Below are 26002 nucleotides of genomic sequence, written 5' to 3' on the forward strand. Positions count from 1 at the left end.
GACTGGTAAGCAAAAAAGAAGCAGCCACAAATTACTACTATCAGGAATGAAAAGACAATACCACTGTAGAACCAGCAGATATTAGAAGGGTATAAAGGAATGTATATTCCTTTTAGAAGGGTATAAAGGGTATAAAGGAACAATTGTGCAAACATAAACCTAAATAACTGGAATAAGTAAATTCCTTGAAAATCAGACACTAAACACATCCAAGATGAATACAAAACCTGAATATTCCTGTAAATATTTTAAAATTGAATTAAAAAAAATCTTCCTCCCAAACAAAACAAAACTCCGGGCCCAACTTGTTTCACTCGCAAATTTTACTACATATTTAAAGAAGAAGTAACACCAATTTAAATATTTTTTTCAAGGCCAGGATTACTCTAATACCAAAACCATAGGACAATAGTACAAAGAAAGTAAAAGAAAAAGAAAAAATATTATAGACTAACATAACTTATGAACGCTGACACAAAAATCTTCAACAAAATATTAGCAATATACAAAAAGAAAATGATCAAGTGGGGCTTTTCAGAGAATAAAGCCTGATTCAATATTTGAAATTGATTAGTGCATTCCTCCATATTCACAGATTAAAGAAGCAAAACCATATGATCATTTCAATTGATGCATAAAAAGCATTTAAAAAAATCAACATTTATTCATGATGAAAACTTGCAGCGAACCAGGAATAGAAGGGAAGTTCCTCAATTTGATAAAGCGTATCTACACCAAACCTACAGTTAACATTATATTTAAAAGGAGAAAGACTATGCTTTCTTCTCAAGATTAAGAAAAGCCAAGAATGTCCATTATCATCACTCTTGATGTCTTGCAATAAATCAATAAAAGAATTATAGGCATACACATTAGAAAGGAAGAAATAAAAATGGCCCTATTTGCAAAAAACAAGACTGTCTACATAGGCAATGAACTGGAAACCAAATTAAAAGAAAAAAACTTCAAGCCATTCACAGTCCTTACCTCCAAAAAAGAAATACGTAGGTGTAAATTTAATGAACTATGTACACTATCTGTATTCTGAAATTATCAAACACTGATGTAAGAAAAAGAAAACCTAAATAAATGTAAACACACACCATGTTCATTAATTGGAAGACTCCTCAACATTTTAAGGAAGATGTCAGTTCTCTCCAAATTGATCTGCATATTTAACACAAATCAAATCAAAATTTCAGCATGATTATTTTTTAATATAAATAAGATTATCTAAAATTTATATGAAAAGGCAAAGGAACTACAATAGCCAAAATGATTTTGAAAAATAAAATTAGAGAAATAACATTCCCCAATTTTAAGACTATCAAGCTACAGTAATCAGGATTACATGGTATTGGCAAAAGGATGGATGTATTGATCAACAGAACAAAGTCCAGAAACTGACCCACATAATAGACAATTTCTGACAAAAATGCAAAATATATTCAACAGAGAAAGAATAGTCTTTTCAACAAGCAGTATTGGTACTATCGGACATCCAGATTGAAGAAATGAAACTTCACCTCAATCTAACATCTTACAAAAAAATTAGGTAAAAATAGAACAAGCCCTAATAAAAAGGTGAAGAAAACAAAGAGAAAATCTTGATGATCTGGAGTTAAGCAGAGTTTTTGCACATGACACCAAGCATGATGAAAATCATGATCCATAAAAAGAAAAAGTGATAAACTAAATCTCATTTAAAACTTTTGTTCTGTGAAAGACTAGGATAAGAGAATGAAAAGACAAGCTACAGTAGTTTTTATGACAACTCTAAGGAACTCTCAAAACTTAATAAAATAAGTAACTAGAAAATACACAAAGCAGACAATTCAATATAACATAAGTGGACATAATATAACAAACACATGATAAAATGTTTAACTTCATTAGCCATTAGGGGAATGCAAATGAAAACCAAACCTATTATGAAAACACACCTATTAGAATGGCTAAAGTAAAAAAAAAATATGATAAAACCAAATGCCTGTGGCCATGTAGAGAAAGTGGATCATCTCTTATTTATTATTGGTGGGATGGTACAACCACTCTGGAAAAGTTTGGCAGTTTCTTAAAACATTAAATATATACAATATTTTATGCAACAATCACACTTCTACATATTTACCCTAGAGAAATGAAAACTTACCTTCACCCTCAAAACCTGTATACTGATGTTTATAGCAACTTTACTCATAATCTCTGTAAGTTGGAAACAACCCAAATGTCCTTCCACTAGTGAATGGATAAACTGTGGCACGCCCATACAATGAAATACTACTTATTAATAAAAAGGATCAACCTGCTGATACATGTAACAACCTGAATACATCTGAGTGAAATAGAAATGTTTCATATTGTATGTTGAGTGAAACAGAATATGTTTCATGTTGTATGATTTCATTTTTATAACATTCTCAAGAAGAGAAAATGATAGCAAAAGATCATGGTTGCCAGGGTTTGTGGTAGAAGGAAAATGTGACTAAAAAGGGGTAGCATGATAGTGCTCTGTTCTGTACCCTGTTGTGGTTGCTACATGAATACACTTGTGTGTGTGTGTGTGTGTCTGTGTGTGTGTGTGTGTGTGTGTGTATTAAAGCTCTAATAAATGAACATCAAGTCAAATTTATAGTATGTTAATTAAAAGAGATTTTCTGAGATCTTAACACTCAGAAAAAAAGAAACTTACTTTTCTAGTTCTAGGTGCTAATTTTGTAAGTAGAAATCCAGACGAATAGGAGCGTTTACAGATTTTTAAAACTGTTTTAATGTTTTAGTCTCAGTTATTTGAGAGACAAACTGGTAATAATACACAACAATGTTTTTGTAATCAATCAATTCACAAGTAGTACAGAAATCAGATCCAGAAATCTTGTGAGTAGTTTTACTTTAGGAATAAAAAGAAATATGGAGGCAGTGGATAAGGGCAAAAGCTTTAGAGTCAGTTATTCCTAGGTGAAGACACTGGCTCTACTGGGTCCGTGAGTAGACTTGGGGGAGTGATACAACTCAGTTAGTCTTTAGTTGCCACATGTATACAACTAGAACATTACATCACAGGATTGTTGTGAATACTGAACTCTCGTTTAGCCCAATGCCTAGTAGAGTGCAAATGCTCAATAAATAATGGCCATTATTAGGGATTCTATAAATATTCAATTTGTTTGAGACTCTTAGAATTATCTTTATTACATGTAGAATATGAAGATCATCTTGTCTGAAACATTTTGATCTCAAATTAATTCATCACATTTTAAGAGCAGGGTATAAGTGGACTGACAATTACAGGAATGATTTAATTAATTAACTAATCCATTCATCCAATTCACTATTTGAGGATCCATGAGCCAGAAATTCTGCAGATGCTGAAATACAAAATTGGAAAGACCACTAATACCAAAGAACAAAGCTTAGGGGGAGAGTGAGACAGAGAATTACAACATCATTGCAAGTGCTGCAACAGAGATGTATGTCATTGGATTACATGATAACCTAATTACCATCCGTTTTTTTCTCTATGTTGTTCTGAAGGAACTTATTTAACAAACAGTAACATTTCTTATACAACAGTGATAATGAGTAAAATAATCTAAGGAAATAACATTCATTTTCAGTCATCTGTGTACCCTCATTATCATTCCTTTTCTCTCAGCCAGCAAGAAAAAAATATTCATTTACCTAAAATACTAAGAATAACCAGCCCACATACAGTATAGACTTGCTGAATATTTTGACCCTAGTTAAGTAAAATATCCAAAGTCCTGAATCATCTGAGTGACTTATGATAGTACAGAAGTTAATGGCATAGCTTATAGACTCAGACCGCCTGGTTGAAATTACAGATGATACTTACTATCAGTGACTCTGGTAAATACCTAATGTCTTTTGTACTTGTTTTTTCTCATCTATAAAATGGGGCTAAGTAACCTGCTGCATTACAGTATTGTAATGATTAGATTAATATATAACACACAATTTAGAACATTACTTGATACAAATAAACTGCTCAGTAAAGTTATGATTATTAATATTAGCCAGTGGTTTATGAACTTGTGTGATTTTTTTCACGTTGTGGTCTGCAGAACAAGGGATCCATGAAGATGTCCACATCCTAGTACTCTGAGACCCTGTGACCCTGTGACTGTATTACTTTAAATGGTGAAGTGAACTTTGCAGATGTGATTAAAATTATGGACCCCAAGGTGGGGAGATTATCCTGGATTATTTGGGTGGGCCAGTTAATCACATGAGCTCTTAAAAGTGAAAGAGAGGGAGGCAGGAGTGGAGACACTATATGAAAGAAATAGGACTTGACCTGTTTTCCTAGCTTTAAAGATAGAGAAAAGAAGTTACAAGCCAAGAAATGCAGGTACCCTCTAGAAGCTGGGAATGGCCTTCAGCCAGCAAGGAAATGGGGTCCTTGTATGACTAAAAGGATCTGACTATGCCACCATCTGAGGAAGAAAATGAATCTTCCCCATGAACTTACAGAAAGGAATACAACACTTAGATTTTAGCCCAGTGAGACCTGGGATGGACTCACGACCCACAGAGACGAAAGAAAATAAATTTGTGTCGTTTAAATCTTAAGTGTGTTGTCATTTGTTATGACAGCAACAGAAAACCAATACAAGTGGTTAAATATTTTTACAGCAGAGAGAAGAATGAAGATACAGTAATTTGCCAGCTAGCTACAGGTAAGATTGCCCTGTTGAGGTCAATATTGTTTTCTTTTTGCTGTTTTAGTTTCATCAGACACTATGAATCTGAAAATCACCAATAATGTAATTACCGGATTCTAGCCTTATTAGAAGCCATGGGAAATTATAAAAAATATATGATATGGTAATTTCTCTTAAGATGTTTCTATATGGATGGGCATTGATACTGACAGAATTACCTCTGCACTGCTCTATTTTATGTATGGATATCATATTTAATGTATATGTATTTTTCTGTTGGACCTATAAGAAAAAAAGAACAGAATATTTTGGAATCAAATAGACCTGGGTTTGAATCTTGGCTTTTCCATTACTTAATGTACCATGTTGGCAACATATTTAATCTTTCTGAGCCTCATTTTCCTTATTTTTAAAAAGGAGCCAACATCTATCTCACAGAGCTATTCTAAGTATGAAAATAAATAATGTATGAGAAAGCAATTAACATTAGGTCTGTACAGGTACACTCAGTAATATTCTTCTTACCAAATATGTGAAATGTGGGATTGCCACTGACTGTTGTGTCAGCCTTCCCAGTCCTATAGTGTTTTAGAGAGGCATATTCTCTCACACCCCAACCAGGCCTGAACAGAAAAGCCTAATGAAAGCAGAATTAGCCTGATTTATCCTTGCCCCCGAAGTTCAAGGTATCGTGACCAGGTCTGAAATGGGCAGAAGTAAGCTGACACTCTGCAACATGGAGGAAGATCAGGAAAAGTATATAAAACTTTCCCAAGTCCTTTGGGGCAAGATATCTGACATTCTATTAGGCTAAGGAATGGGACAAGAGTCAGAGATCTAGGAATGATCCTCTGACCTACTATGCATTTTGTAAGCTGAATAATTATTATATTCCAATATTTTCCTTTTGTTCTATTACTGCTTATTAAAATATTTTTGAAAATTCCAACTTTTTTCAGATAACATATACTAACAAAGCCCAAGGAAAGGATTTTACTTCATTTTGATCAGAAATTTTCAAAATATCTCAATTTCAAAAATTTTAGACTTACAGAAAAGCTGTAAAAAATAGAGTTCCTGTATACCCTTTAACCAGTCTCCCCTAAAGAGAACATGACATAATCACAGCAGTATTATGAAAGATATAAAATTAACATTATGTAATGCTATTAACTTATCTAGGGACCTTATTTGCCCTTTCCCAGTTTCCCCACTAATAATCCTTTTTTTTTTTTCTGGCCCAGAAGCCAATTTAGTATGCTACACTGTATCATGTGTCCATAACCTCCACCAAAATTTGATAATCCAATCTGTTTGTCTTTGACAAGTTGCTTCCGTCTTTATTTGTATTTTATGACCTTGACATTGACACTTTTGAAGAGTACTGGGCACTTACTTTGTCATATGCCCCTCAACTTGGATTTCTCTGATGTTTTCTAATTATTAGATTGAGGTGATATATTTTGAGCCAAAATACGACTAAGGCAATAGGTGCCCAGTATACCACATTAGTGGCACATGGTATGTCACTATGTTATTACTGGTGATATTCTCATCTGTAATTGATCATCTGGTTAAGGTGGTGCCTGCCAGGTTTTTTTTTCACACCAGTTACAATATTTCTCTTAGCAGTTATTAATTATCTTCTGGGAAAATACTTCAAAATTATGCAAAAGCTCTTTTTTTCTCATTACACTTTCACCCACTTATTTTAATATCTATTGATGGTTCTTTTAAACAATTATTACCACGATATTTGCCTAATGGTGAGTCTCCATCTCCATATTTACTTACTAATTTATAATTGGATTTCTACTATAAGGAAGACCTGTCCTTTCCCTCCCAGGTGTTTAAGTATTTATATCAGTACAGATGGATGGATATTTCTTTTATTTTCTGGATTTTAATAATGCTATCATTATTTATTTTGCTGCTAAAATTGTTCCAGAATTGGCTATTGGGAACTCCTTCAAGTTGGCTCCTGTGTTTTTTTGACATGCTCTCATCATTCATTCATTTAGTCATTTTTTGAGATGGAGTCTTGCTAGGTTGCCCAGGCTGGTCTCAAACTCCTGGTCTCAAGTGATCCTCCTGCCTCAGCCTCCCGAGTAGTTGGGATTACAAAGCCTCCTGAGTAGCAGGGATTGCAGGTGCATGCCGCTGCACCTGAAATTTATTTATTTATGGGTACTTACTATTCCAGGCTCATCTTCTATTTTCCCTGCCCTAGATATAGAATCAGTCATTTCTCCAAGGAGGCTTAGTACTTTCTACTGGAGAATGGTGTTTGAATCCTAGATCTGGGTATTATATATGTTCACTACTACTGGGTGTCACTGCTTTCATGTCTTGTTAGTAGGCAGGGCTTGGAAATATATGTATGTACACTAACATCCGTTCTATATTTTCATATTTACCTGTTTTTATATATATTCAGAACCATGAGTTCATATTGATACCTCCAATTACAACTGAACACCATAGCCTTTACACTAGCCTTTTCTCTTACAGTGAGAAACCTGGGTCTTATTGTGTTAAACATATTTACTTACTTGTTATATCTCAGTATACACTTAAGTAGTTTCAGAACAACCCAAATCTCTGACAAACAAATTTAACAACTAGAAGGAGAATGGAAACAGGGTAGTAGGCATAGGGAGTGACACTTCCCTGAGTACATCTTTTTGTAGAGCTTATTTATATAACTATGGCAATGTTTCCTATTCCCTCCCCCCAAAATTTAAATCATCAGCAGATAGGGAGAATGAAAAATACAATACCAACAGTAATAAAACTATTATGAATGAAGTACGGAAAAAAAGAATTTACCTAAGTAACTTTGGAAAATATTTTAAATGACTACATATTATAAGACTAATGACCAAAAGACCTATACACACTGTACTCTAGGTAGCAAATTTGTTTGATTGGTTTTTTAAAGACAACAGAATATACACCAAGGTTCAACACTGTAGGGAAAGCCTAAACTCCATCATGAGTGCCACCTCTCAACACTCAGATACTCAGAAATACTTAAATATTCATACAGTATGTTTAGTGCAAATGGAAGTGTTCCCTTATAAATAGAGCTAAAAAATAAAACAACACTCAGGGGTCATCTGGCCCATTGTTTTCATTTTACATATGCACAAGTGGAACTCAAGAGATGGTACAGTGAAGACTAGAAGCCATGTGCTTAACTTTTTCTAAATCATACACCACCTCTGGTTGAAAATGATTCCAAAGAGTAGGTTCAACTGAATCTTGAAGGATGAATACAATTTGCTTCAAGGCTTAGTGACTGATATATTCTTTACATGTATTACTTATAGTATTTTATTATAATTTATGCCCAAGAAAGCATTATTACTATGTGCTATATGATCAGAGTTTTAAACATTTTTAACATAAAGAAGTTTAATGGTCTTGGCAGTTGTGTAAACATGTAAATTTCCAGAGAGCTTTAAAAACTACATGTGAGAAAAATGTTTTTAAATCGTTGTTAACTTGGGACAGTTCTAAAACTCACCAATTTCAAAATATTCAGAAATAGCTAACATATTAAACAATATCTCACATTATCAGATTAGTTTTATATGTTTTAAAAACTGAAAGCATATTCAACAATTTCAAAATATTAAGAAATAACATTAAACAACATTTCACATTATCAGATTAGTTTTATATATGTTTTAAAAATGGAAAGCACAAGGAAGCCTTTAAGACAGGTGTTTCAAAAGTTATACTTAAAAGTTTAACTGACACAAGCATGAGAATTTCTGGCTGAAACACAAGATCTTGTAAGATTAATACAGACATGTTGGGACATGCAAACTTACAGTTTCTTCTCTACAGAAAATAAAGTTGATAGTATTTTAAGACAAAAACACTTACTGTATAAATTTTATTTTTGATAACAAACATGTCCTAGTTTAATATTTACAATAAAATACTCTTTTTTCCATATAATTCTTCTTTTAAGAACTTAATCCTAATTTGGAGTTTCATTCACAGATAATAGCTTTTTGAAGGTACTTACTACATATTTAAAATTTTAACAGCACATTATATTTCCCAATATAATTTAATCTTTGACTACATTATGTTACAGATCTATGAGTATCAGAATATTAATGTGTTATGTCACATTTTTTATCTGCATAGGTTAAACCATTCTTGCATCCCAGGAATAAGTCCCAGTTGATCATGGTGTATGATATTTTACATTTCCTACTGAATTCAATTTACTATTATCTTGTTAAGGATTTTTTGCATCTACATTCACCAGAGATATATACTGGCCTATAATTTTCCTGTGTTCTCATTTGAATTTGATATCATAACAATGCTGGTCTTATGGAATGAGTTTGGCAGTATTCCTCCATCTTCAAATTTCTAGAAAAATTTGAGAAGAACTGATTCTACAAGCTGACCACTTGTCATTAATTCTTCCTTAAATGATTGGTACAATTAACCAGTGAAACCATCTCATCTCGACTTTTCTTTGTTGGGAGATTTTTGATTACAGATTCAATCTCCTTACTTGGTCTATTAATATTTTCTATTTCTTCATGGTATATCTTGGTAGGTTGTACGTTTTTATTCATTTATCCATTTCTTTAGGATTATTCAATTTGTTAGTGTGTAACTGTCAATAATAGTTTCCTATCATCCTCTGTTTTTGTTTAGTATCAGTTGTAGTGTACCCTTTTCCTTTTAAATATATATATTTTTCAAATTGTAGATTCGGGGGGCACATGTGCAGGTTTATCACATGGATATATTATATAATAGTGAGGTTTGGGCTTCTAGTGTACCCATAATCCAAACTGAACAGCTGTACCCAACAGGTAACTGTAAAAGTCCTAATTCCCCTTTTACCTTCCCCCCTTTTGGAGTCCCCAACGTCTGATATTTACATCTTTACATCTATTTGTACCCACTGTTTAGCTCCTACTTACAAGTGAGAATGTGCAGTATTTGATTTTCTGTTACCGAGTTATTTCACTTAGTATAATGGCCTCCAGCTCTATCCATGTTTCTACGAAGGACATAATTTCATTTGTTTTTATGACTGCATAGTATTTCATGGTATATATGGACCACATTTTCTTTATCCAATTATCCACTGATATACACTTAGGTTGATTCCATGACTCTGCTATTGTGAGTAGTTCTGTGACAAACATACGAAAAGGTGTCTTTCTTATATAATGATTTCTTTTCCTTTGGGTAGATGCCCAGTAGTGGCACTGCTGAATAGAATGATAGTTCCATTTTCAGTTCTTTCAGGAATCTCCGAACTGTTTTCCACAGGGGTTATATTAATTTGCATTCCCACCAACAGTGTATAAGAATACCCTTCTCTCTGCATCCATGCCAACATCTGTTTTCTGACTTTTAATCATAGCCATTCTGACTGGTATAAGATGGTATCTCATTGTGGCTTCAATTTGCACTTCTCTGAAGATTAGTGATATTAAGCATTTTAAAATGTTTGTTGGCAACTTTATGTCTTCTTTTAAGAAATGTCTATACATGTCCTTTGACCAGTATTTAATGGGGTTGTTTTTCTCTTGCTGACTTATTTGGGTTCATTGTAGATTCTGGATATTAGTTCTTTGTCAGAGGTATGACTTACAAATGTTTTCTCCCATTCTGTAGGTTGTCTGCTTACTCTGTTATTTCTTTTGCTGTGAAAAAGCTTTTTGGTTTAATTAAGTCCCACTTGTGTATTTTTGTTCTTGTTTTATTTTCTTTTGGGGTCTTAGTCATAAATTCTTTGCCTATGCCAATGTCCAGAATAGTTTTTCCTAGGTCTTCTTTCAGGATTTTGAGTTTCACTTCTTACATTTATGGGTCTTTAATCCATCTTGAGTTAATTTTTGAATATGATGAGACACAGAGGTCCAGTTTCATTCTTCTGTATGTGGTTAGTCAATTTCCCAGCACCACTTACTGAATAGGATGTCCTTTCCCCATTGTTTATTTTTGTTGAATCTGTTGAAAGTCAGTTGGTTGTAGGTATATCACTTTATGAATTCTTTTTTTTTTTTTTTTTTTTTTTTTTTTTTTTTTGAGACGGAGTCTCGCTCTGTCGCCCGGACTGGAGTGCAGTGGCCGGATCTCAGCTCACTGCAAGCTCCGCCTCCCGGGTTCCCGCCATTCTCCTGCCTCAGCCTCCCGAGTAGCTGGGACTACAGGCGCCGCCACCTCGCCCGGCTAGTTTTTTGTATTTTATTTTTAGTAGAGACGGGGTTTCACAGTGTTAGCCAGGATGGTCTCGATCTCCTGACCTCGTGATCCGCCCGTCTCGGCCTCCCAAAGTGCTGGGATTACAGGCTTGAGCCACCGTGCCCGGCCATGAATTCTTTATTCTATTCCTCTGATCTATGTGTCCATCTTTACCATGGTATCATGGTATCAGTATCATGCTGTTCAGCCTTGTAGTATAATTTGAAGTCAGGTAATGTGATGTTTCTGGCTTTGTTCTTTATGCTTAAGATTGCTTTGGCTATTCGGGCTCTTTTTTTGGTCCATATGAACTTCAGGATTGTTTTTTCTAATTCTGTGAAGAGTAACATCGGTAATTAGGGATTGCTTTGAATCTGCAGATTCCTTTGGGCATTATGGTCATTTTTAATAATATTGAGTTTTCCAATCCATAAGCATGAGATGCTTTTCCATTTGTGTAATCTTCCTGTAGATCTTTCACCTCTTTGGTTCAATGTATTCCTAGTTATTTTATTTTTGTGTGTGACTACTGTAAATGGGATGGAGTTCATGATTTGGATCTCAGATTCAGTAACAGTATACAGAAAATGCTACTGGTTTATGTACATTCATTCTGTATCCTAAAACTTTACTGAAGTTGTTTATCAAATCTACGAGTCTTTAGGATTTTCTAGGTATGGGGGCTTGTCATTAGTGACCAGAAATAATTTGATTTTCTCTTTTCCAATTTGGATGTCTTTTGTTTCTTTCTCTTGCCCAATTGCTCTGTCTAGGACTTCCAGTACTATGTTGAATAGAAGTGGTGTGAGTAGGCATTCTTGCCTTGTTCCAGTTCTTAGGATGAATGCTTTCAGCCTTCCCCCGTTCAATATGATGTTGGCTGTGAGTCTGTCATATATGACTCATTATTTTTAGGTATGTTCCTTCAATGCTTAGTTTTTGAGGGTTTTTAACATAAAGGGATGTTGAATTTTACCAACAGCCTCTTCTGCATCTATTGACGTGATCATATCGTTTTTCTTTTTAATTCTGAATATGTGGTGAATCACATTTACTGGCTTGCAAATGCTGAACCATCTTTGCATCCCTGGAATAAAATACACTTGATTGTGATACATTTTGTTTTTGATGTGCTGATAAATCTGGTTTGCCAGTATTTTGTTGATGATTTTTACATTTATATTCATCAGGGAGATAACCAGTATCACAGAATGAGTTAGGGAGGTATCCCTCCCTCCTTGGTATTTTGGAATAGCTTCTGTAAGACTGGTAACCTGCTCTCCTTTGTCGATATGGCAAAACTGTCCTGTAAATCTCTCTGGTCCTGGACTTTTTTTGTTGTTGGAAGGTTTTTTACTATTGATTCAATTTCCTTATTCATAATTGGTCTGTTCAGGATTTCTATTTCTTCCTGATTCAATCTTGGGAGGTTGTGTGTTTCAGGAATTTACCTATTTCTTCTAGGCTATCTAGTTTGTGCACATAGAGATGCTCATAGTAACCCCTGATGAGCTTTTGTATTTCTGTTGTATCAGCAATACTGTCACCTTTATAATTTCTGATTGTGCTTATTTGAATTTTCTCTCTTTTTTCTTCATTAAACTAACTAGTGGTCTACCAATTTTGTTTATGCATTCAAAGAACAAACTCTTCACTATGTTGATGCTTTTTATCACTTTTTTTGGTCTCAATCTCATTTAGTCATTCTCTTTGTTATTTCTTTTCTTCTGCTAGCCCCTTTGAGTCTGTAGTTGTCTTTTGCCATTAGGTGGGTCTCTGGTAGGCAGCAGATGGTTGAGTCCTTCTTCTTTTATCCAATTTGCTAGTCTTTATCTTTTAAATGGAATATTTAGGTCATTTATGTTCAAGGTTAATATTAATGTGTGTGTGTTTTTTCCCTTCATAGTTTTGTTAGCTAGTTGCCTTGGAGTCTCGGTTGTGTAATTGCTTTATTGGATCTTTGAGGTTTCTACTTACCTGTGCTTTTATGATGGCGAGTATTATCCTTTTACTGCCATGTTCAGAATTCCTTTGAGCATTTCTTGTAAGATGGTGTAGTGGTGATGAATTCTCTCTATGTGTGCTTATCTGGGAAAGACTATTTCTCCTTCATTTATGAAGCTTAGTTTGGCAGGATATAAAATTCTCAGCTGACATTTTTTCAAGGTGGCTAAAAATAGGCCTCTAATCTCTTCTGTTTTACAACATTTCTGCTGAGAGGTCTACCATCAGGATGATGAGCTTCCTTCATAGGTGATTTGACACTTGTCTCTAGTTGTCTTTAAGATTTTTCTTTCACATTGACCTTGAATAGCCTAATGACTATATGCCTCGGTCATGTTAACGTTGTACAATATTTTTCAGGTACTCTCTGAATTTCTTGTATCTTGATGTCTACATCCCTGGAAGATTGGGAGATTTTCCTATATTATTCTCTCAAATATTTTTCCAAGCTTTTTACTTTTTCCTCTTCTCCATCAAGAATGCCTGTAAGTCGTAGGTCTGGTAGCTTTACATAATCCCACATTTCTAGAAGGCTTTGTTCATTAAAAAATTATTTTTTTCTTTGTCTGATTGGGTTAATTTGAAGACTAGTCTTTAAGCTCTGAAATCTTTCTTCTGGTTGGTCTAGTCTATTGTTAAGGCTTTCAACAGTGTTTTGATGTTCCTTCAGCAAATTTATCATTTTCAGATGTTCCATTTGCTTTTTAAAAATATGTATCTATGTTGTCTTTCATCTCTTAGATTGTTTCTCTAGTTGCTTTGGTTTTCAACTTTCTCTTGGATCTCACTGGGCTTCTTTACAGTCCATATCTTAAATTCTTTATCTGTCACTTCAAAGTTTTCATTTTCATTAGGATTCACTGCTAGAGAGCTAATGTGGTCCTTCAGGGATGTCACAACATTCTATTTCTTCATGGTGCTGGACTTCTTGTGCTGGTTCCTTCTCATGTGTAGAAGCTGGCACTTATTTTTGGATTTATCTTAATTTGGGTGGGATTATTTTTCTTTGCCTCTTGAGGGTGTGACTCTTGCGTATGTTGGGTTGTGTCCTTTGGCTTTGCTTAAGTGCTTTTAGGGGGCCAAGGCTCTGTATAAATTCCTTGGTTATAGATAGCCTTAGTGTAGTCGTTTTCTCAAATGTTAATAGTTTGTAGTTTGTAGTAGTGGAGCGCTGTATGTGTAGAAAGGTTCACTGTCTCCTAAAGAGACGCAAAGTTGGAGGTCTTTTGGGGGAAGATTATCTCTTTCCTTAGCACTGTGTACTTGTAAGGAGGAATTATATTGGGTTGTGCAGTTCACCCTACAGGCCAGCAGGTGATGCCTGCAGGGAAGAGCTGTCTAAGTGCTGTGCAATGATATCAACAGTTGTTGTGACAGGCCATGAAGTTTGACCTCCTGGCCAGTAGGTGATGCTGGCAGGTTACAGGCAGCTACAGTGATGACAGTGGGATTTTTACTTGGCCTTTGTTGATAGGAAATACGAGGGTGTCCCTGATGATGGGTGGGGGTGTGGAGCTCTCAGTGGTCCCATTCCATGCTCCGCTCCCAAGGCTGGCTAGAGGGGGCAAAGCTGGGTGGGACTGTGTCCGGTAAGCCTGTGATCAGGCTCTCTGAGGCAGATGGGACCTTGGTAGGGCTGTTCTCAGGCAGCTGGAATAACACTCTAGGGAGGGGTGGAGGCACCTCTCCTGTGCCATAAGAGCTGGTTCAGGATTAAGAGGGCTGGCCCTGGGTTTTCATTCCAGCAGATGGCCATGGGGCCCACCCAGCTTCTATACCCCTGACTGGTGGGTCTCTCTCCAGTGTCCACCCTGGCAGCCGGCCCAATTGGTTATGCAAATCCCAAACCACCTGTGTCCAGACTGCCATGCCATTCCAGGCATTCCAGAATGCAAGACTCCCTGCAGCAGAAACCAAGGCTATGAGGCTACACCCTTCCTAGTCTGTTCTCATGAAGGGAGGGGTGCCCAGCTTCTGTACCACCTGAAAAACCCGCGCCACACTCTTCTCTGTGTTCTGACAGTGGGGGTTCCTCCCCTGCTTGAGATCAGGCCACAGATCTCATCCCCATATTCCTGGGTGGTATGCTTGAGTCCTGGCAAACTGAGACCAGGCCAGTGGATCTGTCCTCTGGCTCCTTAGGATCAACCACTGGCAGTGATGGGAGGAGTGAAGTGTTCCCAGGTAGCAATAAACCACTCAGGTGGGGCAATGGAGGCTATGCTGTGGGTCCCACTCCATAGCAGTGGCCAGGCAGGCAATCTTAGGAGGGACTGGCAGGCACGGTCATGTGTGGTTTAGATTCATCTCAGTCCTGCAGGAATGGTGGTGGATCCTGAATTGGGCATGTGAGCATTCATGGGCCCCATTCTATCCCAGCCTGGCAGACAGCAGATGTAGCTGCTTGGCCTCCCTCCCTGTAAAATTCTTTTTCCATATTGCACCAGACTTATTCATAAATTACATTAATGATGTTCTACTCATAACTTCCATAATAAGGTTCAAATTCCTTGACACAGTACACAAATCACTTCATATTTTTTCCCTTGTTTACTTCTCTGATCTCATTTTCTGTGATGACTTTGCTCAAGTGTCTGTGGTTTCATGTATGTTGCCTCTTTTGCCTGAAACACCTTATATTCACTCTACTTTGCCTAATTAACCTCCATTGGTCCTTAAGAACTAAAGACCAACTCTGTTTCACTCAGAACTCTTCTAGGACTTTCCCTTCCTTCTCTAATTCGGATGCTCCTCCTTGATGCTGCCACATAATGTATACCTAAATAAAACTACAACGTATGTGTGACTTATTTATCTCTCTTTTCCATTAAGCCCTATATGCATCATTCATGCAGAGAGTCTTATCCACAGTTGCAACCAATTTCTACAGAGGTTGCTGAATGGACAAACGAACAACACTATAAAATGAGAGGGCTGATCTATATTATTTTCAAAGTCCCTTGTTAACCATTAGATTTGTCATATTGTAGAAATCTTAACTTCTGCCAATCTGTGCCTATTATCTGAGCTTTTATCTATACTTCCACATTTCATTATCCAGATAATATCCTGACCTGCATGCCTGACCCACTTTTCCAGGTTTTAGTTTTGATATCTTATCTAGATGATCTCTTTGAACTTGAACTCTTGCTGGGAAGCTTCTCCTTTGACTGGTCTTGGATTTGAGTTATTGCATGCACTTGTTTATCTTTTCTGATGTCCTTGTTTCTGATCCCCAACCTCCCGAATTAATACTATGCCACTTCCATATCCTATTTTTATATCACTGGTGCTTACCCTGGCAAGACAGGCTAAATAATCTAATTAGTTTATTAGGAAAAGTAGAAAGAAGAAATTTTAGAGCTAGAATAAAAGACTAAGTCCAATTTCTCCATTTGATAGATGAGGAAGAAGATTAAACTTTCAGTGTTTACTCATTAAAAGTGTAGTAAGTAGAGGGTCTCCTTACTTTCACTGCTCCTTCCACTCAGCCATGCTTTGAGTAAAAGTAAACATATAAAGTGAAAAAAAACCCCACCTTACTTAAAGGATTCTGATGTATGTATAGAGAGGCTTACAAGCACTAAAAACACCTCCATGATTTATATGTGTTTGGGATTTTTGCACATTGAATTATAATTTCACTACATCAATATATTATTTATTGGTTTCTAAGTACAGTATTCATTTGGGGTTACAACAAAAAATTAAAGGTAGGTTCAATTATATCAACAATATTTGGAAAGCTTGATCCTGGTTAGTAAATTCTACTAAATTTCAATAAATTATATGCATTGTAAATATGGTCAAAATAACTTTCTTACTCTGCTTCATAATCTACTTTTTAGTAAGTAGGACACCTAATATTTATTGATAGCCAAGTTTACTATTGATTTCAAACTTTTCATCCAATTTATCTTTTCCATTAATATATATTTTAAAAACTAATCATGAGAATACAATATTACAAAAAAAATCAGACTTACTGTCATCCTCCCAGCAGTTCTTAGCATTCCCTTCTCTTTCACTGCTCCTCCCTGGTAACACTGTCTGGTCTGTTGGCAGGTCATCCTCTGGTACACCTTCACAATCAGCTGCATCTGTAACACTTTCTTCTTCCACAATATGGAGTTTGTCTTCATCATCTGAATCTGAATTTGTTTCTACCACAGTATTATAATTTGTAACTGTAATATAAACAAGAAACAAATAATCAAAACCAACTAGTAAAAAAATCAGTTTTTACATCTCACAAAAATAAAAGTATAAAAGATACTTAAAACAGACTGTAATTCAATAATGTTCTTCTAAACAATAATATGTAAACAACTAATTTATTTGACAACACACATATATAACACTAGATATTACATGACCAAACTGATGAATAGTAGCAACCCTTATTGAACACTTACTATATGTAGACCTGCTTTATAAATACTAACCCATTAAATTCTTACAACAATCTTATAAGAGCCTTATGAAATAAGAGTTCTACCACTTACTATTTACATCCTTGTTTTATAGGTAAGAAAATTAAGGCAGAGAGAGAGAGTAACTTGTCCAAGATCACAGCCAGGAAGTGGCAGAGCCAGGATTTTAACACCAACGGTCTGATTCCATATTTTGTGCTCTTAAACTCTATATTAAACCTCCCCTCCAATGATAATGAGCCTACAGCATACAATATTGCTTATGTACAATTAGGGCTTTGAATCCTTAAAGGATTACAACTTAAGAAAAGAGGCCATCTTTCCTAACAAAATAGCATTACATCATCAAGTTTACCACAAGTATTTTTAAGTCCTCAATAGACCCATACATGACATTATTAATCCCACACTGACTTTAGAAAGAATCAACCAATTTAGTCAATTTCTATGTAATTAAGTTTGTCATTCTGAAAAACTGACATTTGGAAGTTTTCAAATGAGTACCTTTTTCTACAATTTTTAATGAATTTCAATAAATATAACATCAGCATTTTAAAGACATATAATTATTCTGAATGAGTTCTACAGTTCACAGAACCAGGAGTATAAGCTGAGAATAAAATTCTCTAAAATAAATAATCTAGTATAATCAATGTTTTCCTTTAGAGTCCTTGTAATAATCACTCTAACAGGATGAATATTTAGTACTTCATTGGGTATGGTCACTAGAATGTCTCTTTTAAACTACTTTCAGGGTGATTCTTATTTGCTAAGAAAAGATTCGGAAGAAGGGAGAAAAAGAAGCTTAAATTATTTAGATAACTAAGCAGCAATTATTATTATTCTTTCCATTGCTTTCTTAAATTTTCCAACAATTCTTGAAAAATAATCACCTAAATGCTTAAATAATATGTATATATATCCCTCTCCCCCCCGCCCCCACGCACTCCTGATAACACGAAGGAAGAAATTCAATTAAAAATATGGGTAGGTATTTAAAGGTGAAAACAAATGACCAAAACTCCAAAATTGCTTTTATAGACTTTAGGAAGACTCCTTGTCCAAAAGAGTACCAGAGGTCACCACTGTGCTCACATATTAGGAATTCTTCAGTATCTTGTGTCAGAAGAAAAATGTCAAGTTTTGTTATGTCATTAATATTTTAGCGTGAATATGCTTTTCCAGATCTTTTCCCAAGAATAAATGGTTTTCTCTCTTATTGTACTAAAATAATACATGTAAAATCAGTCAATGCAAAACACGTAAAATAAGTAAAGGCAGCCCTATTTTTCCTTCCTCTATCCACTCCATAAAGGTAAAAATAATGGCAAATTTTATTAATTATTTCAATGCACTAAGTAGGCATGATGTAAACCATTTTATATACCTTTTCTTACTTAGTTGTAATACAAACCTCATCTTATCTTATATTTAATATGAATCCAGCATCACCTATATACAAATTTGTGTATATATAATTCAAAATACACATGATCACGTCACACTGCTTTGCCACTTATATTCTGCCACTTTATAACATATCTTGGAAGACTTTCTATGTCAGTACAGACAGTCCCTGACTAATTATGGCTTGATTTACAATGTTTTGACTTTATGATGGTGCAACACCATTCTGTTTTTCACCCTCGGTACAGCATTCAATAAATGACATGAGATATTCAACATCATATTAAAACATAGGTTTCATGTTAGATGATTTGCCCAACTGTAAGCTGTAAGTGTTCCAGGCATATTTAAGGCAGGCTAAGCTCAGCTATGATGTTTGATAGGTTACGTGTATTAAATGCATTTTCAATTTCACAGTATTTTCAACTTACGATGAATTTATCAGGACATAACACCATCATAATTCATAAGCCGAAGGGCATCTGTGTATATAAAGCTTTCTTATCTCCCTCTGGATAGCTACACAGCATTCTATTGTCTTATTGATACATTTTTTGCCTGTGTTGGAAGCACTAGCAAAAATGCCATAATTTTTCTTGTAAATATGTATAATTTTGGCCATTCCTAAATATACTTATCAGATTTGTAGGGGTGAAACTATTGAGTCAAAGGGAAGACTTATGAAGTAGATATTGTTAAACTGCCTTCCGGAATGGTTTTATGTTTCCATAAATATTACCTGAGAAGGTCTATTCAGTTTATCAATATAATAAAGAAAAAAGTCACTTTAATATAGTAATGGGAAAATAAGTGTCAAGATGGAACAGTCATACTATGCGCAGCCACACTATAAGCAGAGTGAAGTCTGTGTGTGGGTAAGGGAAATGATTTTAAAAGCCTGGTTCATAGCTGATTATAAGAGTTTCCTGACTATAAGTTTCCTGATGGGCCTCTAACTCATAGTAAGAGGCAAATACACACACACATACACTTGGAATGGAGATGCTTACTGGCAAATGATGTACAATATTATTAACTTTCATTTTTACTTTCAGGACTTATTAGCAACCTACTTGTTAAAGTCATTTTAAGTTGGCATTTATATATGACAAGCTAAAATTAGAACATGGTAAGTATTTGCCGAGGATTACTCAATTCTATACTCCACTAAGAGCTGGCTATCATGTAAGGTCTGGCTCACTGCAAAGCTCTCAAATATGCTTGACCAGTGAAACTGCATGCCTAGATAGCTGACATTCCTGCTGTTTTGCGAAGGGAGGCTTCCGGACATCTTTGGTATCTTGAGTTAGCCATGGTTTTATGCTGGTGCCATTCTTACCTTTTAATGATGCAATATTGCAGTTTAGCATTATATTATCAATTTTGTTAGCTGTAGGTTCTCTGGTTGACCTTGGATTGCACATTTAACACATTTATATCTAGAGTATTTTGGGCTTGAAAATTTTCCCCAAATTAGGCTTTAAGACATATATGCATTCTGGTTCAAATGCTTGCTTGCATGGTTCATATTTTTCTACTGAGTTCTTTTTAACCAGAGATACTGGGTGTTCTGTCTGAGTCAACCATAGCTCAAAGCACTGTTAAAGATTGCCTATCACTTTCTGGGACTCTAGCAAAACTCCTTCCTGTCACCTGTATAAGCTGCCATTGTAAGATGGAAGATTATGTCATACATCCAAAACACAGAGATTGTATATATTTTATAACTGTCTCGTGAATTTTCCCAGAGCATGTTTGATATGTGTCTTTTGCTTCTGTCACTCAGCTGAGGAAAAAAGACAGTAAAAACTGCTGATACTGATGACTGAAACTTAAATTAATAGTCAAGTTTACTTGTATTTCTGAATCTATCACTTTTGTTTGTGGATCTACACAGCTTATTTAAAAAATGGGCCACCACCAAAAGCATACAGAGTAATGCAGGCCCTTGATAAATTCTAGTAGCCAGTGAGGGCTTCAGTTATCTAAACGTTCTGTCCAATTACCTCTATACCTCTGAACTGTTTAACCTGTGGCTGAAAATACAGTATAGCTTATCCGAAGACAGGTGATCATCACATCTTAATTCTCATTTTAATTAAAGTATCAAGAAAGCAAGGGTAAAAAATATAGTAAACAGAGTTTTAAAAATCTTTAAACATGACTTAAGATAGATAATATGAATTTAAACTTCAATAGAACATGGTAACATTTTCAATGCATTCTTATTGTCATCAGAATGTAGTTGACTTCTTGATGGTAGTAGTTGTTGGTATTATTTGCTAATATTTAATGCCAGACACAACAGTACCCACTGCATACAGTGGTTGTGAAGATATTATGATTTTTAAATGTACTGTGCTTAGATCAGTGTCTGGTACACAGTAAGGACTAGAGAAGTGTTTTCTGCTACTACTATTATCTTGGTAAATCTTTACAGCAGCTCCTAAGAAGTATTATTATATATCCCTCTGATAGACAAAGAAAAATAGAGTACCTAAGTAGCCTGTCTGAGGTTATGTAGCTACTAAGCAGAAGAGTGAAAGCCAGGTTGGCTAGATTCCACAGCCTACATACTTTATTATGTGCAAAGGCTCCTGACTGAAAATTGTTGCACTGATGATAAATATTCTTAAATTTTTGTGTGTATACCTATTTTGGGGTACTGAAATTCCATACTTAACAATTTACCACTGCAGATATTTACAAATGACTAAACAATGCTAACCATTAGAATCTCATAATATGTGAACAGTATATTCCAGCATAATATCCTCCTTATAGTGGATAAATCTTTTTTTTATTATACTTTAAGTTCTGGGGTACATGTGCAGAACATGCAGGTTACATAGGTATACACATGCCATGGTGGTTTGCTGCACCCATCAACCCGTCACCTACATTAGGTATTTCTCTTAATGCTATCCTCCCCTAGCCCCCATCCCACCAACATGCCCCGGTATGTGATGCTCCCCTATGTCCATGTGTTCTCATTGTTCAGCTCCCACTTATGAGTAAGAACATGTGGTGCTTGGTTTTCTGTTCTTGTGATAGTTTGCTGAGAATGATGGTTTCCAGCTTCATCCATGTTCCTGCAAAGGACATGAACTCATCCTTTTTTAGGGCTGCATAGTATTCCATGGTGTCTATGTGCCACATTTTCTTTATCCAGTCTATTATTGATGGACATGTGGGTTGGTTCCAAGTCTTTGCTATTGTAAAGAGTGCTCCAATAAACATACATGTGCATGTGTCTTTATAGTAGAATGATTTATAATCCTTTGGGTATATACCCAGTAATGGGATGGCTGGGTCAAATGGTATTTCTAGTTCTAGATCCTTGAGGAATCACCACACCGTCTTCCACAATGGTTGAACTAATTTAGACTCCCACCAACAGTGTAAAAGCATTCCTAGTTTCTGCACATCCTCTCCAGCATCTGTTGTTTCCTGACATTTTAATGACCACCATTCTAACTGGCATGAGATGGTATCACATTGTGGTTTTGATTTGCATTTATCTAATGACCCGTGATGATGAGCATTTTTTCATATATCTGTTGGCTGCATAAATGTCTTCTTTTGAGAAGTGTCTGTTCATATCCTTTGCCCACTTTTTGATGGGGTTTTTTTTCTTGTAAATTTGTTTAAGTTCTTTGTAGATTCTGGATATTAGCCCTTTGTCAGATGGATAGACTGCAAAAATTTTCTCCTATTCTATAGGTTGCCTGATCACTCTGATGATAGTTTCTTCTGCTGTGCAGCTCTTTAGTTTAATTAGATCCCATTTGTCAATTTTGGCTTTTGTTGTCATTGTTTTTGGTGTTTTAGATATGAAGTCTTTGCCCATGCCTACGACCTGAATGGTATTGCCCAGGTTTTCTTCTAGGATTTTTATGGTTTTAGGTCTTATGTTTCAGTCTTTGATCCATCTTGAGTTGATTTTTGTATAAAGTGTAAGAAATGGGTCCAGTTTCAGTTTTCTGCATATGGCTGGCCAGTTTTCCCAACAACATTTATTAAACAGGGAATCTTTTCCCCATTTCTTGTTTGTGTCAGGTTTGTCAAAGATCAGATGCTTGTAGATGTGTGGTGTTATTTCTGAGGCCTCTGTTCTGTTCCATTGGTCTATATATCTATTTTGATACCAGTACCATACTGTTTTGGTTACTATAGCCTGGTAGTATAGTTTGAAGTCAGGCAGTGTGACGCCTCCAGCTTTGTTCTTCTTGCCCAGGACTGTCTTGGCTATGTGGGCTCTTTTTTGGTTCCATATGTTTAAAGTAGTTTTTTTCCAATTCTGTGAAGAAAGTCAGTGGTAGCTCGATGGGGATAGCATTGAATCTCTAAATTACTTTGGGCAGTATGGCCATTTTCATGATATTGATTCTTCCTATGCATGAGCATGGGATGTTTTTTCATTTGTTGTGTCCTCTCTTATTTCCTTGAGAAGTGGTTTGTAGTTCTCTTTGAAGAGGTCCTTCACACCCCTTAGAAGTTGTATTCCTAGGTACTTTATTCTCTTCATAGCAATTGTGAATGGGGGTTCACTCATGATTTGGTTGTTTGTCTGTTACTGGTGTATAGGAATACTTGTGATTTTTGCACTTTGATTTTGTATCCTGAGACTTTGCTGAAGTTGTTTACCAGCTTAAGGAGATCTTGAGCTGAGACAATGGGGTTTTCTAAATACACAGTCATGTCATCTGCAAAGAGAGACAGTTTGACTTCCTCTGTTCCTATTTGAATACCTTTTATTTCTTTCTCTTGTCTGACTGCCCTGGCCAGAACTTCCAATACGATGTTAAATAGGAGTGGTGAGAGAGAGGGCATCCTTGTCTTGTGCCAGTTTTCAAAGGGAATGCTTGCAGTTTTTGCCCATTCAGTAAGATATTGGCTGTGGGTTTGTCATAAATAGCTCTTATTATTTTGAGATATGTTCCACCAATACCTAGCTTGTGGAGAGTTTTTAGCATGAAGTGGTGTTGAATTTTATCAAAGGCTTTTTCTGCATCTATTGAGATAATAAATAATGTGGTTCTTCTGATTGGTTCTGTTTATATGATGGATTATGTTTATAGATTTGTGTATGTTGAACCAGCCTTGCATCCCAGGTATGAACCCGACTTGATTGTGGTGGATAAGTTTTTTGATGTCCTGCTGAATTTGGTTTGCCAGTATTTTATTAAGGATTTTCGCATCAATGTTGATCAGGGATACTGGCTCGAAATTTTCTTTTTTATGTTGTGTCTCTGCCAGGTTTTGGTATCAGGATGATGCTGGACTCATAAAATGAGTTAGGGAGGATTCCCTCTTTTTCTGTTGTTTGGAATAGTTTCAGAAGGAATGGTACCAGCTCCTCTTTGTACCTCTGGTAGAATTCAGCTGTCAATCTGTCTGGTCCTGGATTTTTTTTTTTTTTTTTTTTTTTTTTTACTGGGAGGCTATTAATTACTGCCTCAATTTTAGAACTTGTTACTGGTCTATTCAGGAATTCGACTTCTTCTGGGTTTGGGAGGGTGTATGTGTCCAGGAACTTATCCATTTCTTCTAGATTTTCTAGTTTATTTGCAAGGTCAATACATCTTTACAAGAATGTTCACATATTTATCTTTAGCACACGATTGCATGCAGCACTGTATCAACTATAGTAATTAAAGTCTCATGCAAATATCTGTTTCTTAAGTAATGTATAATCACAAAAGCATTAGATAACTTATATGAGTATGGTTCCAAAATAAACCAATACATTCTCAATTTATTATTCATTGGGATGAAAGAAAGATCACCTAAATGCTTCATAAAGAATCTCACTATAATCATTTACTGTAACTTGGAATAGCAGGATAGGCCCATGTAGAGGAAGAAACTTAGGGAAGTGGGGAAGGAGGATGGAAAAGATTAACTTTGAGGTCTTCAGTTCTTTCTTTCTTTCTTTATTTTTATTATACTTCAAGTTCTAGGGTACATGTGCATAACGTGCAGGTTTGTTACATATGTATACTTGTGCCATGTTGGTGTGCTGCACCCATCAACTCGTCAGCACCCATCAATTCATCATTTATATCATGTATAACTCCCCAATGCAATCCCTCCCCCTCCCCCCTCCCCATGATAGGCCCCAGTATGTGATGTTCCCCTTCCCGAGTCCAAGTGATCTCACTGTTCAGTTCCCACCTATGAGTAAGACATGCGGTGTTTGGTTTTCTCTTCTTGTGATAGTTTGCTAAGAATGATGGTTTCCAGCTGCATCCATGTCCCTACAAAGGATGCAAACTCATCCTTTTTTATGGCTGCATAGTATTCCATGGTGTATATGTGCCACATTTTCTTAATCCAGTCTGTCACAGATGGACATTTGGGTTGATTCCAAGTCTTTGCTATTGTGAATAGTGCCGCAATAAACATACGTGTGCATGTGTCTTTGTAGTAGATATTTATAATCCTTTGGGTATATACCCAGTAGTGGGATGGCTGGGTCATATGGTACATCTAGTTCTAGATCCTTGAGGAATTGCCATACTGTTTTCCATAATGGTTGAACTAGTTTACAATCCCACCAACAGTGTAAAAGTGTTCCTATTTCTCCACATCCTCTCCAACACCTGTTGTTTCCTGATTTTTTAATGATTGCCGTTCTAACTGGTGTGAGATGGTATCTCATTGTGGTTTTGATTTGCATTTCTCTGATGGCAAGTGATGATGAGCACTTTTTCATGTGTCTGTTGGCTGTATGAATGTCTTCTTTTGAGAAATGTCTGTTCATATCCTTTCCCCACTTTTTGATGGGGTTTGTTTTTTTCTTGTATATTTGTTTGAGTTCTTTGTAGATTCTGGATATTAGCCCTTTGTCAGATGAGTAGATTGCAAAAATTTTCTCCCATTCTGTAGGTTGCCTGTTCACTCTGATGGTAGTTTCTTTTGCTGTGCAAAAGCTCTTTAGTTTAATTAGATACCATTTGTCAATTTGGGCTTTTGCTGCCGTTGCTTTTGGTGTTTTAGACATGAAGTCCTTGCCCATGCCTATGTCCTGAATGGTACTACCTAGATTTTCTTCTAGGGTTTTTATGGTATTAGGTCTAACATTTAAGTCTCTAATCCATCTTGAATTAATCTTCGTATAAGGAGTAAGGAAAGGATCCAGTTTCAGCTTTCTACTTATGGCTAGCCAATTTTCCCAGCACCATTTATTAAATAGGGAATCCTTTCACCATTTCTTGTTTCTCTCAGGTTTGTCAA

General features: G+C 35.7%; 1 protein-coding gene across 12 annotated transcripts in view; it reads right to left on the reverse strand.

Annotated features, from left to right (window-relative positions):
• ZEB1 (zinc finger E-box binding homeobox 1) overlaps window positions 1-26002 on the reverse strand; it is a 192767-nt gene that overhangs the window by 41866 nt on the left and 124899 nt on the right. For all 12 annotated transcript variants that reach the window (XM_033209691.1, XM_033209698.1, XM_033209699.1 and 9 more), the window contains one exon: window positions 16910-17110. In XM_033209691.1, coding sequence (XP_033065582.1) covers window positions 16910-17110 — 201 coding nt within the window. The remainder of the gene's footprint in view (window positions 1-16909; window positions 17111-26002) is intronic.

Source organism: Trachypithecus francoisi, unplaced genomic scaffold, assembly GCF_009764315.1.
Source record: "Trachypithecus francoisi isolate TF-2019V2 unplaced genomic scaffold, Tfra_2.0 Lachesis_group9, whole genome shotgun sequence".
NCBI classification, from domain to species: domain Eukaryota; kingdom Metazoa; phylum Chordata; class Mammalia; order Primates; family Cercopithecidae; genus Trachypithecus; species Trachypithecus francoisi.